This window comes from Paramormyrops kingsleyae, chromosome 17, assembly GCF_048594095.1.
Source record: "Paramormyrops kingsleyae isolate MSU_618 chromosome 17, PKINGS_0.4, whole genome shotgun sequence".
NCBI lineage: Eukaryota > Metazoa > Chordata > Actinopteri > Osteoglossiformes > Mormyridae > Paramormyrops > Paramormyrops kingsleyae.
The window spans coordinates 15141108-15161544 of NC_132813.1; the positions used below are offsets into that span (position 1 = coordinate 15141108).

General features: G+C 51.8%; 1 protein-coding gene across 1 annotated transcript in view; it reads right to left on the reverse strand.

Moving 5' to 3' along the window:
- Positions 1 to 20437, reverse strand: part of rsrc1 (arginine/serine-rich coiled-coil 1) — an 87181-nt gene that overhangs the window by 55929 nt on the left and 10815 nt on the right. Inside the window, exon 4 of the mRNA XM_023818162.2 lies at positions 14711 to 14926. Within this exon, the coding sequence (XP_023673930.2) occupies positions 14711 to 14926 (216 nt within the window). The remainder of the gene's footprint in view (positions 1 to 14710; positions 14927 to 20437) is intronic.

Sequence of the window (20437 nt, forward strand, 5' to 3'; positions counted from 1 at the left end):
CACCCTTAAGCCCTATCCAGCCCTAATCTTAAACACGAGTAACCAAACAAAATGCAAGACTTTTGGCATTTTTAGTTTTTTAAATTGCATTCACAGATTTTTATAAATTTGAGGTTATCTTTGTGGGGACTGAGATAATGTCCCCACAAGGTAAAGAGTTGCTGGTTTTTATCACATTGTGGGGAAATCTGGTTCCCACACAAAAACACACACAAACATACAGCATATACTCAATATCAACACCTCCAAGATAAATGAAAGTGCAGACTGTAATAACAGCTGGATAAGACTGGCCTACTGTCACACACAGCACAGACACTTTCTCATACACAGACAGACAGACAGACAGGCAGGCAGGCAGGCAGGCAGACAGACAGACAGACAGACAGGCAGGCAGACACACGCACACACACCAGATATAAACAACATATCCAAGTGTGCCTTTGTACAGTGACTCACAGGCACACAGAACAGCCATTAGATATTCCTACACCAGTTAAGGATGTATCAGCTAAGACAGGCATACTATTTAGAAATCATTCAGCACGTTTATACACCCCTAGTACACTCTGGGAAATGCCAAAGCAGGGGGGGGGGAGGCATGATCTGACAGTCCAGGTATCAAAGTCCGCAGTCTTTGCAAATCCACGCCAGCGATGATTCAGTCCCTGGAATGTTAATTTCACGTTCAGAATTATTGACAGGATGTGCATGACATGTTAGGTACAGCAGCTCTTCAATGAAAATTTACTTCCTCGCTGATCCTTTACTCAAACCATAACTCCACCCAGCAGCTGCTCACCACCGTGCTCGTCATTCCGTCTCGGGCCTGAGGAGGGCAGACTCCCACGGCTGGAGGGGATGGGGACAGTCGGGGATCGATGTCTAGCTGTCAGCCCTCTGACTCCAGGGCTATCGACAACAGTCACACAGCATGATGACATCAGTGCCATCTCAGACCACGATGGAGAGGCAACACCCCCGTTGCAATCGCAGCGAAGGGGCCAGCTTGAGAGCCTCTCGAATGAAAGACCCGCTGTTGCACCTTAAAGAACGAAACCTTTCAACTGAGAAGCTTCACTAAAAATTATGTGTAGTAGCGTGTCTGTCTGGGTTTGAACCACAAGCTCAATCGCTGATTCGTCCATTGTGATCACATGACCAGACCAAAGGAAGGCAACCCCCACAGGGCAGGAGCTCTGCAGATGAGCTTCACTATACAGACTGACAGTGTTACTCTGCACAGGTGACCCAGGGGTGCCTCAAAACAGGAGAAGAGAATGTCAATAATGGGTAAAAATGACGAGGAAATGCTTACTGCTACTGCAGAGATCATTGTCAATTCCATATTTCCTCGTTTTCACCGTGGTCGATATGCCCAGCGTTTCCATCACGTCGGTGGGTCTGGGGGACATCATACTCTCGCTGCCCCTTTGTCCTCCTCATCATCAAAGCCCCCGCCTGGCCAGGGCCTCCGTCGCGTTCATCATCCGTACATCACCCGCCCCCCCCCCCTCTTTAATCTTGCACCTCTGTTCCAGGTAGCACGCGATTAATTAAAGCCGCCGCTCTGGACGAAATTGTCATTTGTGGTCAAGTTCCGAATAATTGCATTAGTCTTTTCTTTGAATACTGCCCCCCCCGCCCCCTTTTCTGTAATTCCCTCACTTGACATAGCGTAGATGAATATTTTCAGTCAGTCAATGGGGGGGGGGTTTAAAATGCAAAGGCGGTCATTTGATTTCCAGCGAGCTGCGAGGCCCATTAGCGCACCGCTCATCAGCCATGCACTGGGCCGGCTGGGCCACCGGGGCCAGGTCTCCTGCCCCCAGCGCCGGCCCAGCAATCCGCCGGCCCTCGTTAGCACTGCCGCTCAGCAGATCTTTTATTACTGCCTTTTATCTCCCCACGGTGTTTTTACTCGCAAACCATGTTCCTTATTATTTTAATTACCTGATGGGAATGGGTCTTTCCAGTCCAAAAATTTCCAAGAATTCACCCCAGAATATATATAGGCAGCTTAGATACTTTAGAATATAAGACCGTACAATGGTCGCTGCCTTTGCAATTATAATAATTACTACTTAAAGTATGCCTTTGTGTGTCTCAGCGAGACATATGCTACAGCCCATGTCCAGAAGGTTGTGGGTTCAAATCATATTAACGTAGAGCCCTTGAGCAAGGCCCTTAACCCCAGCTGCCACTGAGGCACTATAGGCTGACCAGCCGAGTGATCTGACCCCAAAATGTGCTGTTGACTGTATATCTATGTGTCTGTGTCTGGAGAGATTGACGGAATATGTGAAAACTACACAGTTTGACTGGGGGGGGGGGGTGAAGATTGTAAGTCACTAACTACCACCGCCATTCCTGGACAGAGGAAGACTATTCAGACTCAGCATCTTCTCCTCAAGAGCAAGACAAAGTAAAACCAAAAAGGAGTAAGGAAACCATCACTGCCCCGCGACCCCCCAGGCCCACGTCCGTACCTCCACAGTCCTTAACTGGCCTTCAAAAGTCCATGGACACTGTTTGATATTTTATGCCACATAAATAGTTCAGGCAGATGAAGGGAGCTCTAATTAATTATTAACAAGGACAAAGGGGGATGATCTTCTGATGTAGGGGGCTGATCTGGGGTCAGCATTAGCAGCTGGGAAGGTCCCGCTCTGCAGTCATACGATTACAGCTGAGCCAGGCGCGGGGCTGCAGCCGTGAGCCAATCAGAGGCCGGCGTGTCTCCAGACGCACTGATGGAGCCTCTTCTGGGTCACATGACTTATATTTACCGACTCAGTTAGTGCTCTTCATGTCTCAGGATACAAATGTTTCACCCACTTACACAGTGGAAAATATTATAATATTTCTTTGCTAGTCATTTAGCTCAACAACAGCCCCCCCCCCCCCCCCCCAAGTGTTGGTGGGACTGATCGATACACGACCTGTGGGCTCCCCCTAGGTCATACACACGAGACCACATCCCATGCACGGTAAAGGGAGACTGGCGTGCTTGCGTGAGCGGGAGAAGAGCCTCGCGGGTCCTTGCGTATCGTCACAGCAGGCGGCGGGACCGTAGCGGGTTCCTGTGATGGCGGAGTGATTGGAGATGGCGAGCCGCTGGGAATGGGGGGGTAACGCAGTACAATACAGTGACATCCCACTGACGCAGGATGAAGGGCCATGTCCCGGCCACATGCTGCAGAACCGCGGAGCCATGAGGTTACGACCGAATGGGGGGGGGGGGGTTAGGGGGGGTCGCGGGCAGTGGGGGGTAAATACTCAACGGGGGACTCAACCCAAAAACAAACGGGAAACAGAGCCCATTTTCCTCCTCACCTGAACATTTAATGAAGACTGAGTCCTTTTCTCCCACCCATTATTGTGTCCGGACAATATCACACCCAAACATTCTCCCGTTTTGTCTCCAAAAGCCACGGACGGAGCCAGAAAGACACAAAGCGCAAGCAGCACCTAAAAATCCTGCAGCACCCTCCGCTGCCACGGGAAGCGACGGAGCACGACGCTATAGAGTGCTGCATCTGTCAGCCCGGAATATAAAGAGATGATCTTGGCATCAAATGAAAAAAAGAAGGGGGGCACATTAATTCATTTGCAAATCAAGTGCGCCGTCCGCTTCTATTTCGAGCCGCTGGTAACTGCCAGAAGTTAAAAAGGTAATCATTCTCAGTGCGGCCCTGCGATAGCACATTACAGCCTGGTCCCGCTGAGCGGGGCCCTCTTCTCCTGGGGAAGGACACACACCCCTCATTGTATGAGGCCGTACACAGGGGCACACGCATACAAGTGGGGGGGGGTGTTATAGCAGACAAGAGGATAATAAAAAAGAAAGGGGGGGACTGGGGGGGGGGATAAAGAGCGAGGGGCACAAACGGAGCGAGGCCCCTCCACAGGGCGCCACGCCGCCCCCCATTCCCCCCCCCCACTCACTGCCGCTTCAGTGTGGATTTACAGCTGAGGTCTTTCTTCTCTAACTCCCCTTATCTGGGGCAGAGGGAGCCCTGGGGCCCAGGGCCTGAGGCCAGCCCCCCCCCCCCCCGCCCCCCCCAGGTGCGCTCCAACCTGGGCAGGCAGACCAAGCCCAGGGGGGTTGATATCACTGTCACCGAGCTACACTGAACAGTGCCCGCCCTGACACAGACCAACTCTGTGCTGCTCCCCATTTGTTTACGTTCATGTATTAAAACTTCCAGCCGAGAACAACTTGCCCTGAATGGTACCGGCCCAACAGAAGCAGACGTCCTGATCAATGCCGGTCCCCCGTGCTGTGATTTACGGCTCCGCGAGTGGCCAGCCACCCCATTGCCCATTCTGCCCCCATCACTCTGCACACAAAGCAGATGGGCGGAGCCGTCATCCAGCGCGAACACAGCATCCAGGGATGCACAGAGTGACCCCCCCCCCAATGTCTGCCACGCTTCCGCGAGCAGAGGTCCTGCCTACCAGCTCTCGCACAACACACAGATGACCTCGTCCCGGCACCGTCGGATACGCAGCCGGCCAGCAAAAAACGCAAACTTCCAGTAAAACATTAAAGCTACGAGTCACCGCCGAGTCAATACCAACTGACTGACTCATGTTTTTTCCTTAATGCTGTATCATCTGAAACTGACAGGCGGCCTGAGAAGGGACAGCAGCATGTGCACCGAGGCCTGGACACCGACTGACTCGCACCGCCAAGTGGAGTCAAACACACACGAGTCAATATGAGCTCAAACACAATTACCCTAACAGCAGATCTGACGGACTGTCCGGTAAAACACTGAGGATACTGATGACCCAGCAGCCAATATAGACCCACGCTGACTGACAGCACATAAATAAAACAAAACCCTTTTACTAATTACAGGATTTCCACAAAATACACACCAATTAAGAAAGACTCAGAGTCACCAGAAACCCCTTGACTTGTATTTCCTGCACATTAAAAGCACCATTTAAATGCATCACTTATCATAACAGTGACAAATCAATCCCTCCCGGTTCAGGCGTATTCACACTCCAAGATCATTCTGATTAAAAAGACAAGAAAACCAGCCTGTTTTTGTTCAATCTGAATACTATGTCTATGCGCATGACATCCCCCCCACTATAATTAATTCAGGTGTTTAAAATATTGCAGTTAATTGTATAATTGTTCGCAAAGGTCTGATCTGAAATCACACTGACAGTTTTTGAGGGGGGTTTTCTGACATCATTTAGTTTTCCTAAGGCCCCCCTACCCCAGCCCCCCCAAAAGCATATACAATAGAGAATATTTACGAGCTTAATTAAGCTTTAAGCTGCCATAAAATAGGTGCATAACCAGTCACAGCATCTGCTGCATCTGAAAAAATTAAACGTGAGAACTCCTTCCCCCCCCATACAAAAAAAACACACACAATGCAGTACAGAGCCCAAGAGCAGAATGCCCCCGCTCCTCTGGCCCCCCCGCCTCCCTCCCGGCTGGGCCACGGCCGTAAGCGGCCCATTTGAATAATCGATATGACAACCTTATTTTTCTGATGCAAACAGGATTTCTACAGTAAGGTGTCTGCCGGCCGGGGCGCAGCCTGGCCCTTCTTCAGCCCTAATCAGATTAGGGTGATTATCCCGGCTGTCCCACACAAGTGTACAGAGCGGATAAGTGGCCACAAAGACTGTCTGTCACTTACGGGGGCCGGCCTGTCGGCAGGTTATCGTGGCTTGGAGAGAGAGAGGGAGCGAGAGAAAGAGAAAAGGAGGGAGAGAGGGCAAGAGTGAGAGCAGGAAAGAGAGGCAGAGGGCAGAGGACTGCTTTACAATTCTTATTCATATCATGTGAACAGCCTGAGGCAGGGGAGGGGCACACAGACATGTGCACCTGGCTGTGGGTTCGAGGGTCCGGAGCATCCAGGGCAGGGAACAAACAAAATCCCAGAGAGAAGGAAGCACACAAATGTGGCGAAACACAGCCATTACACGCACACGCATTTGCACACGCAGACACACACACACGCATTTGCACACGCAGACACACGCATATGCACACGCAGACACACGCATATGCACACGCAGACACACGCATATGCACACGCAGACACACGCATATGCACACGTGCACAGCACCTCGCAGGACTCGCATGCGATCTGACACTTAACAGGAAACGTGCTTAATGATCTCTCAGCATCTCTAATCTGGTCTGGACAAACCGCTAATCGCCAGTGACGGAAGGCTGTCCGGGACTGCGCCTCTGACCCCCCCCACAAAAATATCCATAACCCGAGGCCGTCTGCAGACCCCGCTCTTTACCTCACATTCCATATGCATGTTTTCTCCTTCACCTGTGGTTCTGGACTTTCAGCCACATTAAAAAAATAAATAAATAATAAACCGGCCATGTTATGTATGGGAACACGCACGCACACACGCACAGAAACACGCACGCGGATGCACGCACACACAGAAACGCAGGCACACATGCACACAAATCCACGCACATGCACGCACACACATGTATGCATACAAACAGAGACACACACTCACAGACGGCGGAGAGCTCAGTTTAAGCCTGAACAGTAAGCATGCTGGACACTTTTGCCCAAGGGTAGAAAATGTCTTCCAACAGTCTGCTTTTTCTTTCTAAACGGACTCCCTTTTCTTTGTAACCCCCCCCCCCCCCCCCCCCCCCCGCACACAAACACACACACACACACTCACAACCGCATCTTTGTTCCCGCCGCACTAAGCATTCAGCGGCCCAGAGCGGCCGCCGTCTACAAGCGCATGATGAGGGGCGGCAGGATGGAGGCAGAGCGCTCCTCACTGTCCAGTAAAATTACAGCACGGCGGACAGGAGACGGACAGATAACGAGCTGCAGGGGGGCTAAGCAGGGGATCCGGCTGTTATACCCTTGAATGCTATAAACGCACCGTCATTCGTCCCAGCAGCAGGCAGGGTCACCAGCCGCTTTTGACGGGGCCCATGCAGACCATCAGAGCACAGACACAAGGCCCCCGAAGGAACAGGATCACCCACGAGACAAATCGAACCCGACTCCTGCTCCACTCGGGTACCAAAAACACTCATCCACAGGTGACTGCGCTTGCAAGTAAGAGCGTGCATGTGTAATACAAATGAAATGCATGTTAAAAACCTTGCAGAATTCACCAAAGTACAAAACCAAAATGCAAGTTCTGTAAATGAAACAGCAAAATATTGTCAGATTTACAACAAAATGTCAAATTAACACAAAAGACAGCAGAAAGGAAACTGAGCACGAGATCCAGACGCCTATCAGGTTTGGGGGCCGCGACCTGATTTTCACAGACACCCCCGGTTTTGTTTTATTTGACCTCACTCTCCATAAAGCACACCGGCAGCTGAAGTTAACGCGGGGCCACCACCGTGTCCATCTGCACAGCAAATGTCTGTAAGCGACAGTACAGCTACACTGATTATGTCTTGTGGGGGGGGGGGGGGGGGCTGCGGGGACTTCCCCGGAGCTGGGCAGCTTTCTCTGAAGCCTAATTGGATTGTGGGAGATTTCATTTGGCCTCGCACGAATCGTGTCATCCCACTCCAGGGTTGGCTCTCGCGGGTCCGGCGTCGCCACAAAGCACTGGGTGCATAAACATAGAGAGTAAACAAATTAAGGAATAAAGGTGTGTGTGTGTGTGTGTGTGGGGGGGGCTCCCCGGCACAGGCTCCCAGGGCGAGCGGCTGCCCCTTTAACCGTGGCTAACGGCTAAAGAGATTACAGTGCGTGTAAAGTGGATTTCCACAGCGCACTATCGCGCGACGGGGGTGTCCCGGCCGATTAGTGGGGGCCAGGCTCTGCCCCAGGCGCCAAGAGCTGGGTTCAGGGCGCCACAGCCGCTTACCGCAGGGCACAGGACAGCGGGAACCCACACAATAGTGCCTGCACAAGACATCCTAGATTAGCCCCTTCAGGTGGTGCGGAGGGGGGGTGGGTCTCGTTTTCCATCTTGACAGAGGAAACACAAAGAGGAAGTCATGGGGACCCCCCCCCCCTCAACCAGGGGGCATGCAGATGGAGCGAGTCGCCCATGGAGGAAATGCATGCCTCTCCATACTAGCCTGGGAACCTCAACCTGGCCGTTTCTGCTCAGCAGCATGTGATGCTGAAAGAGGACATTACACCGAACGTCTGTGAAGGTCAGTCTACGGCGGTTCAGTTCAAGAAACTTAAGGCTTTCAGGTCTAACGTCAACATACCTGCCCCCGAAAGACCATATAGACCTCCTGCAGGTGTCAGATTCAACACAGAGCCTGCCTGCACCCACCGGTGAAGAAAGAGTTTATCCGACGGCAATGGACAGGATCTGTCTCCCAAACACTGCTATGCATCGGCAAGCAGAAGACAGGCAGGAAAAGGGCGGTGGAATGGAGATGGAGAAGACAGGCTGCTGCCAGATATCCGTCATTAGGACGAGATAAAGCGGCCTAACAAGTGAGACCAGCCAAATAAACACAAATCACCGCACAGTGACGCCAACAGCGGTAACATCCATCCATCAAGCCGTCTCCCAGGACAGCACCGGCAAAGCGGGGTCAGAGTCCGTATTATCAGGCACGGGACTTGGGGCGGGGGGCCGGGCCATTACAGGGCACACACATGCACAGGTTATGTATCTATATCTTTGTGGGGACTCTCCATTCATTTCTATGGGCAAAACTCTAATCCCAACAATGACAACCTTAAGCCTGACCCAGCCCTAACCTTAACCATAAGTAGCCAAGCAAAAAACAAGACTTGGCATTTTTAGTTCTTGTTTCAATCACTGAATTTTATGAAACTGAGTTTTCTTTTGTGGGGACTGGAGAAATGCCACATAAGATCAAAATAACAGGATTTCATTACACTTGTTCCCCATAATGTAATACACACACACACACACACACAGAAAGGAGGTCAGACCCCTTCCTTTCAGGAGTCTCAAACCTATCTCCTGGTGTTTGGACGACACACCACTTCACCCACCTGACCGGGGGCAGCGATCCAGGCTGCCCTCATCAGGCAGGGCTGCTGAGAAAGCAGTGAGCTGCATTTTTGCCTTGTTTCCCGCATCTCATTTTCATTTCTGCAGCTTGCCGGGCAGCTCTGTGTTTTATCATCCCCCATCTGCAGAGCACACTGCGCATCAGAGCGGCGCTGAAGGCCCCAGTGGCTGCCGCGCCGCTCACCCGCGCGGTATCAGGCTGGGGCTGCGCGCGGCCGCCCGGGGACACTGAAGGAAGCAGCTCTACTGGGGCCTGCTCCCGAAGTCGCCCCCCCCCGGCCCCTGCCCCCCCCGTCCCGGGCCCCACACGGGTAATGCCGTCGCGCCCGCCATTGTGCCCGCATGGCTCCGGGCCGCCACGTTACCACGCATACTTAAACATCATTGATTTGATTCCTGGCCAGGGAGCAGCTCCGGCTGGTGTGAGCTGGGGAGATGGGCGGGGGGGGGGGCGGCGTTTGAAGTTCCCTGCCCCAGACAGGGCCTGGAGTCCTGTGCACACAGATCCTCAGAGCTCACAGGCGCCGGGCGCACATTCACACAAACAGCTGGCGGCCAGTGACCATTTCCATATCGCCTATACCGCTTCTACTGTAATACTGCTCTTAATGAGCTTATAGATGTTAAAGGGGAGGGAGCACAGCGAGCCATTATCTCAGATAGCATGTTAAAGGGGATGTGTGCTGTGAGCCATTAACTCAGACAGGACGTTAAAGGGGATGTTAGAGGGGCGGGGCTGCCGTGAACCATTAGCTCTGACAGGACGTTAAAGGGGATGTTAAAAAAGATGTTAAAGGGGAAACATCTACCCTGTTACCAGTTTTATCTTTCTGTCATGAGCACAACCCAATGTGACAAGAGCCAGCCAGCCAGCCCCCCTCCCCCCCCCACCGTTGGAGGCAACGGCATCACGGCACCCTGAATTACCCCATTTCCACCGCCATGGAAACATCAGGGTAGACAGAATGGCGCATCTCTGCGAAGCCTTCACACCGAATCGGCAGGCGGGGTTTAAAGCGATCGGCAGCCAGCAAAAGGCCGAAGGAGTGAAGGGGGTGTCATTGTTTTTCACCGAGAATGACTTTTCCATGGGTGAGATACAAATAAAGCCTGAAACGCGGCCAACATGATCAAAGGCTGCTTGACACAACAGGCAGGCCAGAGTAATCAATGGCAGCACAGCGTCAAGGAATATCAGCGGCTTTCCATGAGGCGGGCAGCACACAGCCGGGGAGCGTATGAGAGCCAGTGCGCTCCACATGCGCGCTTGCAGGGAAAGCCGTGTTTTTCTGCATGTGTGTACAAACACGTCCAGCTTGGGAAGGAAGCGCGTTTCTTCCGACTGCCCACACATTGTGGGAAAGGGGCTCATCACAGCACCGCCTACCACAAACCAACAAATAATGACCTGCAATCCTAGGAGGAACAGCACGGGGGCAGCACTGGGACACGCCTCTGCTCCACTGGGGCAGGAGTCTCCACCAAGCCCAGACGTTAACAGCGGCAGGCCAGGGGCTTGTCTGCTCGCTGTAGCTCCCCCGCCCCACAAACACACCGGTCAGTTTGTTAGCTGCATCAAATGAGACTGGATCACAAGATAAAGTGCCCCCCACCCGTAGTCAGCTGAGGAGGAACCCTCGCTCTCCGCCAGCTGCTTTCCCACCCGACACCCCCCTCCCCTTCGCCCCCGGCCCGTGTCTGACTGGCCGTCACACGTTTAGCCTTTGCCACCGGTAAAAGGCAACAGGATCCCCTCACCGCCTGCGATGAATTTTGCATGAAAACATGCGGCCAGAGCAGAAAAGTTACTCGCTGTCATGTGAGCAGCGTGATAAATGTTTAATGAAAACAACACCGCACAACCCCCCCCCATCCCACTCCCCCCCGCTCCCCGCTGCCGTGTCAGGAAGCAGCGACAGGAGAGGGGAGGCGTTTGATCCTTACAGACAGTTTAAAGGCGTGAGGCAGGGGCACCGGGCTGCCACACCCAGCAACCTGTATGCTAATACGCAGCTTGGTGTGTGTGCGTGGGGGGGGGGCAATTAGCATACGGGCTCCCCGGATGCGGGGACCGAGAGAGGGGGGGTGTCGGGGGGCGTGCGACGGGCTGCAAGAAAAGAGGAATACAGAGCTACTCCGCTTCGGCTCAGCCTCAAACAGGCCATGAACACATTTGTTCCAAAGGAGGGAAAATTGGAACTAAACGAGAGGCGTGGGGGGCAGAGGCGAGTGACAGCACCAAACAGCCCCCTGGAGCGTTTCCGCGACGACTTTGATCCAGCTGTCACCGTGCTGCAGGTGTGATGCGCTTGACTCCCAGCCCGCTCCGCTCCGGCGCGCCGTAACCGCATCCTTACTCCGGTTCTCATCGCCGTGGCCGGATCGCTCGCAGCTCTCACCCTAATTACCGGTTTGTTTTTCAGATTCTGAGCCGCGTTATTCATCGGCTAGTCAGCATTAACGGCAGCGCTAATGCCATTAGCGATAAATGCTAATTGCTCAGGACAGCCGCTGGCCTACTGATCTCTGTAGTATAACTGAGATAGTGGGGCAGAGTCTAGGGTATGTGTGTGTGTGTGAGTGTGTGTGTGTGTGTGTGTGTGTGTGTGAGAGTGTGTGTGTGTGTGTGCGTGTGAGTGTGTGTGTGTGTGTGAGTGTGTGTGTGTGAGAGTGTGTGTGTGTGTGTGTGTGTGTGTGTGTGTGTGTGTGTGTGTGTGTGTGTGAGTGTGTGTGTGTGTGTGTGTGTGTACTACACTGTCCTTACAATGTGGTGATAGTCTGTTATTTTTACTTTGTGGGGACATTCTATTGGTTCCCACAAGGGGAAACTCAATTTATAAGAACCTGTCAATGAATGGAGAGTCTTCATAAAGATATAGATATCTAATGTGCGCACGCGTGTGTGTGTGTGGTTCAGGTATACATTACATTGTGGGGACCAAATGTTCCCACAATGTGATAAAAACCTGTTACTTTGACAATGTGAGTGTGGGGACCTCCTTTTCATGGAAATAAAATTTTCTAAAAATCTGTGACTGTAATCAAAAAACTGAAAATGCCAAAAGTCTTGTATTTTGTTTGGTTACTTGTGGTTAAGGCTAGTGCTGGGTAGGGGTTCAGGCTGTGATTGTTGGGATCAGGGTTTTGCCCAAAAAATTAATGGACGATCCCCACAAAGATATGAGAATAGGTCTGCATGCACGTCTATGTGTGTGTGTGCACGAGTGTGTGTGTGTCTGCCTACCTTACTGTCCAATCGGCATAGGAAGCCCTGAGCCCCATCCCCCCCCACTGTTTAAATGAGACTAATTCATCACCTGAACGTCCCACTATAAATCGCCCTCCCAAAGACCAGCACATCCAGTTCATTAGTCAAATAAAGATTCATACAGGAATACACTGAAATAAAGCACCCCCCCCCCACCGCTCCAAACAAACATATACACATTTCGCCCCCCTATATAAAACAGTTTTCACGCATCAGTGAGGCAGTAAGCAGGGCCGGGGGGGCAATGACCGCACTAATGACGACGGCCTTGACCCAGCGTTGGGAACACGGCGGCTGTGGGGGGGGGGGGGGGTGTGCGCTGCCTGGCCCGTGGACACAGTGTAATTACCTCCCAGCCGGGCGCCTGCAGCCCTAATCCAGCTAATTATACTGATGTGCAGAAAAAAATACATTTAAATTATCCCTAAGGACCGGATGGCAAAAAGCAAGCGAAACGGCGAAGCCTTTAAAAACCAGCGTGTAACTAAAAATCGCCAACGGACAGCTAAGCGGCTGCTGGTCCGGGGGAGCCAGGCTGCCCTGCCACATCCGGGGCGGCTTTCCATTGGAAATCATGTGCCATATCTACCCGAGCCGTACCCGAGCCCAAGCTAACGCGGCCCTGAAAGCGCGAACAAGCCAAGACGGTTACGTCGCCACCATCTGATTGGTCGAAACGCGCGAAGATAGCAATGTTCTGCCCATGGATTATCCGAAAGAAAAAGCGTATATTCTATACATTATTCATTATTGGCGGTATCACACATCACATGTATTGATACATTGCTCATAACTCCTAAGAGATGGATTCGACAGGCAAATTTACACAAGTGAATGCTAATTCCCGCTAGCACGTCTGTGAAAATCGCCTTCTTATGTTAGTATCAAGCGCGAGCGGAAATTAGCACACAGTAAATCATGATGTACACCGTGTAAACAGTAAATAAGAACTACTTCGGTTTTACTTCCCTGTCACACTCCGAACCCGGAAATGCCGACCCTGCAGTGGAAAACCGAAGCGAGCTCTCTTCATGGTATGGCTCGGCCTCTATGCCAGTGGAAAAGCAGATTTGCCAGTGGAAATTACAGACTTGGCATAGTCTCACGTGTCTGAGCCCCCCCCCCCCCCCCACAGAACAATATCACAGCCTGTCAGGGATATTAAGTCTTAACAGGGACAAGGAGAGTCACACTGCACTCACCGTCATATCCACGCTTAGCTCTGACCGGACCGGGAAAACACTCAGCAAAAGCCCTTGCTTAATATCTCCATAATTCTATGGGGGGGGGGAGGTAAACAATACCCAGTGTGACACAAACCCGATTCAACCACACATGAGGGTACGAGCCAGGGGGGTGGCTTTCAGTCAGTGCGAGTGATGGTGACAGCCACTTACACCTCCAGCGGTGAGTCGCTGGCCCGGATCACATTACAGCAGCCATGGGGACGGACCCTGAGCAAGTTAGGAGTCTGGACAGCGAGGACACGATGGAGAAGGGGAGCAGAGGGGCACGTGAATCTGATTTAAAGACACTGTATTCACATACATGGATGGATGGATGGATGGATGGATGGGTGGATGGCCCACCCAGGATCTGTCTCCAAGGCCTTTCCACAATATCCATCTGGCCAGGAATTTATCCCGGGACTGGCAGAGGTGGGGTCTGCCTATAATAGTGTGTGTGTTTGTGTTTTTTAGGTATATATTATATTGTGGGAACTAAATGTCCCCGAAATGTGACAAAAACCTGCTATTATGAGTTGTTTTTTTCAGTCCTCATAAATGGAAACTACTTCATAAAATTCTGTGACTGTAAACAAAAATGTCTTGTATTTCATTTGGTTACGTGTAGTTAAGGTTAGGGCCGGGTAGGAGCTCAAGGTGTCATGATTGGGATTAGGGTGAGAACAGAGAAGAGCAGATGAGCAGACAGGAGAGGAGATCCCTGCCCTTAACCTGCAGCTGCATAACCACTGTCAGTACAAACACCACGAAACAACAGAGCAACAGGCAATCAATCAATCATGTGTTCATCACGTATGCACTTACTGTAGTAAACCAGACTGGAGGTCGTAAGAGGAAATCTGAAGATTGGACATGTTATATGGTGACCAATCATGTTGAAGATGATCTTGTAAGGGGGGGCTTTTTAAAGTATATAACGGGGTACTTCTCTTTTTGGGGGTGTGCAGGCACCTGGGTTATGCGGAGCACCCTCTCACGCTTACCAACATCATCCATTTAATAAAGAATGTTTTACCTTATCAACCGTAAGCTTTGGACTTTTTGGACAAGTTTTTGCTTGGTGGGAAGGCAAGAGGGTCGCTTGGAGTTTTTTCTTCTTTTTTTTTCCCCCCATACAAATGAATGGATGGTCCTCACAAGTACTGGAATACCAACATGTGTATGTGTGCTTGTGCATGTGTCAGGCCGCCATACCGCTGCTTCTCCGCGCGCGCCTCCTTCTCCTTCTCCTTCTTCTCCTTCTCCCGCTCTCTGTCTCTGTCCCGAGCTCGCTCCCGCTCCCGGTCACGCCCCTTCTCCTTGTCTCGGGTCTTGCGGCGGCCTCCCCGGTCTCGTGATCGGCTGCGGCTGCGCTTGTGGCTGGAGCGGCCGCTGCTGCGGCTGCGCGATCGGCGATGGCGGGAGCGAGACCTACAGGGGGCAGTAAATAGGGTCAGGTGTAAAACAGCAGGCCGGGGAAAGAGAAGCACTATCTCAACATCCTCGCTGGATTCGCTAGAGAAATAAATCCCACACGCACCCGCGGGTGCGAATATCCATCCGTCTAAGTCTCAGGATGAACAGCCTACATTCGTCAGCTACAGGGGGCGACAGTGAGTAATTCACATCTCATTATCACACCATCGTCAGCGGCCAGCGGCGACCCCGACTCAGGCTTCGGAAGCATGATGAGGGCCAAGCAGACCCCCCACCCTGACCGATGCTGCTAAGAGCTATCGATCCCCAGGGCTATTGGCCGGTGATTTACTGGGCCACTTAGCAGGCCGAGACCCGGTGGTCGGTCACTTGTCCCGCGGCTCGGCCCAGAGCTGTCACCCGCCGAGCCGCTCGTTCAGCTCGTCGCTAATTCACGCCTCTATTGATTCAGATAAGTCATGTTTGGTGGCTTGGGAGGTGGCGGGGGGGGGGGGAGTGGGTGAGCGAGAGAGAGGGAGCGAAGGAAGACCCACGGAGGGAAAGGGGACTCCCGCTGAAACAGCGCAGTTTGGACACACGGAACTACAGAGCCAACGCTTGTCATTCGTCACCATGTTGAAACAAGCATGTCCACTATCATCCAAGACCCACAACAAAATAACTTAGCAGAAAATGATGGATGGATGGATGGATGGTTTTTCACTTCTTCCCCTACCAGCTCACAGCTCCAGAGTTTTCTGGAAAACATGGCGCTGAGCATTGATGACACAGGATGTTATTACCATGTACATGCATATATGACTCAGGGTTGATTTAAAAGTTTGATCTGTGGTGACTTCCTGTACTCAGCGTCCCCTAAGAGCGGGATCCTAACCCTCAAACACTGAATAAACACTGAGCCGGATGCCTGTCAGGACCACCAATCAGAGCTGACTTTTGCTGCATGTAAGACAAGCAGGCTGTACTGAATGTGCCCCAATTAAGCGAACAGAACTCTGTATTAGATACGCCCTGCGTTACCATAACGACACAGCAAGCTGAGGAGAGTGTGATTGGCTGGGTCTGAATAAAGGCCACAACTTTCTGTCTGACAGAGGAAGGATCACATGTTTAAAAATAAAAAATGCAGCCAGGTCCTGCTGAAAGTCTCCCGGAAACCACGTATTTTCATACCATTTACACGCAAGGCACCAGCACCCCAAGCAGAGGGGTCACACTGACGGCTTTGTTGTGCAAAAACCCAGAGTTTGGACAGATCCCTTTAAACCTTTTCCTAAGAAAAAAAAAATCATTAAAAACAGCATAGGCGCGCGGCCGGGTCCCACCGCACACACGGGTCTCCCTTTAAACATGAGCACACTTCCAGCTCTGAAGCAAATTAAATTTACTGTAGCTAATAGATTGAGGCAATGCTTCTAAATGTCAGTTTCATTACCAAGCTGGTCCCCTTGGAGAATTATTAGCTAATTTAAGGGTAAATGTGTTAACAGAGAAAGCCAAGATAAACACCCCCACCACCATGTTGCGCACAAACTCCCTATTTTACATGTTTCTGTCGTGATTATCTCCTGAGGAAGGTTTCTCCCATGGCTCGCACATATTTTCATTTCTTTTTGAAAGGCACGAGCCATTTTTTTCCCCCCCTGGCTGCTGTATTAAATCCCGCCGCCTCTATTGGCCGAGCCAATTTCCTCAGTGAATTATCAATAAAGTAATTACGGCTATGCCGGAGCACAGTGCCGCTTATCTGGCCTGACCTCCCGCACGTGCCGGGATCTGATCCCGGACCAGGAGCCGTTTGGGTAATTACGCGCAGGGCTGTGGGTCCGCGCCGGGCGTCGCTCTTATCTCGCCATGCTGCATTCCCGCTAAACGCCAGGTTTTTATTGAAAATTGGACATTAGTGGGGGCAGAGCGATACCACGCGCGCTGCAGACGAGCTGGAGGTCCGGCTGGATTTCACTGCGCGGGCAAAGTCGCCGCTGCCTGCCTGTCCCCCCCCAGGTGTGTAGTGAATCCTGTCCCTGCTGATATGAGCTGCGTGACCTGGGGAAGGGGAGGGAAATTAATTCTGAAAATATATATTTTCTCTGGGTTTTCTTTTTAAAACATTACTAAGTAAAAAATATATACAGTATATGATACCATGTAAACAGGCATCTCCTGTAGAGTCAGCTGTACCCCAGGGAGTTATGGGTTTAAATCAGCTAACTTCAGCCTGACACTGAGTACCCACTGACACAGAGTACCCTGTGACACCGAGTACCCTGTGAGACTTAACACCCTTTGACCTGAGTACACTCTGACACTGAGTACACTCTGATTACACTCTGACACTGAGTACACTCTGATTACACTCTGACACTGAGTACACTCTGATTACACTCTGACACTGAGTACACTCTAATTACACTCTGACACTGAGTACACTCTAATTACACTCTGACACTGAGTACACTCTAATTACACTCTGACACTGAGTACACTCTGAGTACACTCTGACACTGAGTACACTCTGATTACACTCTGACACTGAGTACACTCTGATTACACTCTGACACTGAGTACACTCTGATTACACTCTGACACTGAGTACACTCTGATTACACTCTGACACTGAGTACACTCTAATTACACTCTGACACTGAGTACACTCTAATTACACTCTGACACTGAGTACACTCTGATTACACTCTGACACTGAGTACACTCTGATTACACTCTGACACTGAGTACACTCTGATTACACTCTGACACTGAGTACACTCTGATTACACTCTGACACTGAGTACACTCTGATTACACTCTGACACTGAGTACACTCTGATTACACTCTGACACTGAGTACATTCTGACTACACTCTGAGTACCCTTCCTTCTCCCATTCCCCTGGCCCAGTAACGACACAGCAGGTTCACATGGTATAACCGTGAGTCGCGTTACTGTCACAGCTGGCTTGACACCAGTCTTGGTTTTGCGATCGCCATTCCTGTTCTGGTGCACCCACCTCCGAGAGAGCAAGCCTTACACCTGAGTGGGAGGGGAGTGTCGACGAGGAATGGTGAGATCCTGCAGCGATGTGTTTCTATGAGCACACAGACATGCACACGCACACACACGCATATGCACATGCACACACACGTATATGCACACGTATCCTCTAAAACACCATGAAACACCCCCCCCCCCCGTTCCCGCCGGGTCGCTCCACGGCACAGTCGACTCCGGCGGAGCGCCGAAGAGCCCCACGTGGGATCCGCCAAAATGCGGCCCGCCGCGCCAAACAGCTGCTCCTTCCTGGAGCGACCAGCCGAGCGTCACGCAAATAAGCAGAGCATCCAGAAGGTAGTGCTTTCGTGTGCTCTTCAAACGCAGCACGAGGCCAGGAGCTTCATTCAGGATACTCCTGTAATTAGGACGGCTGTCAAAATCATTTCCCAAGCTGCCCCCACCCCCCTGAGCACAGGCAGGCGCGCGCACACACACACACACACACGCGCACACACACACACACACACACACACACACATGCGCGCGCACACACACACACATGCGCACACACACACACACGCGCACGCACACACACACACGCACACACACACACACGCGCACATGCGCACACACACACACACACGCGCACATGCGCACATGCACACACACGTGCACACGCACACACATACAAACACGTGCACACACACACACACACATGCGCACACACACACACATGCGCACGCGCACACACATGCGCACACACACACACACACACACACACGCACAAACACACATGCGCGCACACACACGCACACACACACACGCACATGCACATGCACACACACGTGCACATGCATACACACGTGCACACACACACACACGTGCACACACACACACACACACACGCACAAACACACATGCGCGCACACACACACACACACACACGCACATGCACATGCACACACACATGCATACACACGTGCACACACACACACACACGTGCACACACACACACACACACACACACACACACACACACACACATGCACAAGACAGCAAGGAAATCAATGTCGTTGCTGCTCGAATCAGCTCGTCGATGGTAAGCGTAACATGGGGCACCACTGTGGAAAACATTCAATTCTTCAATCCTGGCTGGGAAAAAATAAAATAAAAAATTAAATGTGGAAAAGTGTAATGGGTCCTGGGCTTCCATGTTCACCCGAGCCAAAGCAAAATTAAACACAACATGAGCGCACTAAGGCCCACCCAGGCTGTCAGAGGTCAAGCCGTCTGTTAAAGTTCAAAGGCCCCGCAGATCCACATGGAGCCACATGCTGAGAAACGTCTCGAGGAGGGGCTCTGCCCCCCCCCCCCCCCACAGTCGCCGCACTGTGACCCCGCCGGGCAGCCCGGTGCAGATGCCCGCCATCACTCGGCGGGGGGGACCCAGGGCGCTGAGCGACAGCCGGACCCAGAGGGGCGATCTGAAGCCCATTAGCTCAAATGATAGCATTACAAAATGGGACCCACCACCCCCCCCCCCCCCCCACTGCCGAGGTCAGCGGCTGGTTACTGAGCAAACAGGCGCTAACGTGCTAATTTCCTCGTGGTTTACTGCTCGCCAGACAAGCCTCTGCTGGAATGGCCGCCTGAACGCCACCACCATCGGCACAGGAGGCCGCGACGCGGAAACACCCCATGTCAGGGGACCTCTGGGAAAAGCAGGTTCTAATTAGCAGGTGTGATCTGCGGGAGGAGACGGCGCCCCCCAGTGCCTTCCTCCTATAAACATGTATTTATGATGTGGCGCGTGATCTGAGAGCTTTACCCTTAACGGCTCTTTATCGTTTCAATGTGGAGGCTCGCTCCACGCGGAGTTCAGCTGGAGAGGGAGACCGTGCGGACGAGGCGTCGAAAGGCAGAAAGGGGCCGGATACAAACCAGATGCATGCAGGGGAAGTTGCACGCGATTATAGGAGCATACCCACCAGGAGTTGGGTAGCCAATCACCTCGAGTGACAGCACAAAGGCGGCGTATGATTGGGTATTAGCCAGATGACGTCATACTTGGCTTCTGAGTTACCCATGTCAGCCATCTAGACCCAAGTGTCTAAAGGTAAGATGGCCAAGAGCAAAAGATGGCTGAAATGTTAATTAGTTACTTATTCTTCTATTTTCACTCCCTAAAACATTGCTACTCTTACTAAATGCTTCATTCTCAAGCGCTGTTTTTTTTCCGTCTTTTATTAATCCACAGGCATCAAATTTTACTGCTGATCAATTATAAAATCGTTCTGAACGTTCAATTTCCATGAGCCTGTAAGTCGCGGGGCCTCCTGGGGAGCGCTGATAGCCTAATCGCTCAGACGCAGGCTTCAAAAGGGCTCCTATGTCTCTTAATCAACTTTCCATGTCCATAAAAGCAAATTAACTACAAACGCGGCGCAGGCTAGAACTCAAAGGCTCCGCTCACCGTAACCGACAGGAAGGTGGAACCCGACGACACGGCGATCT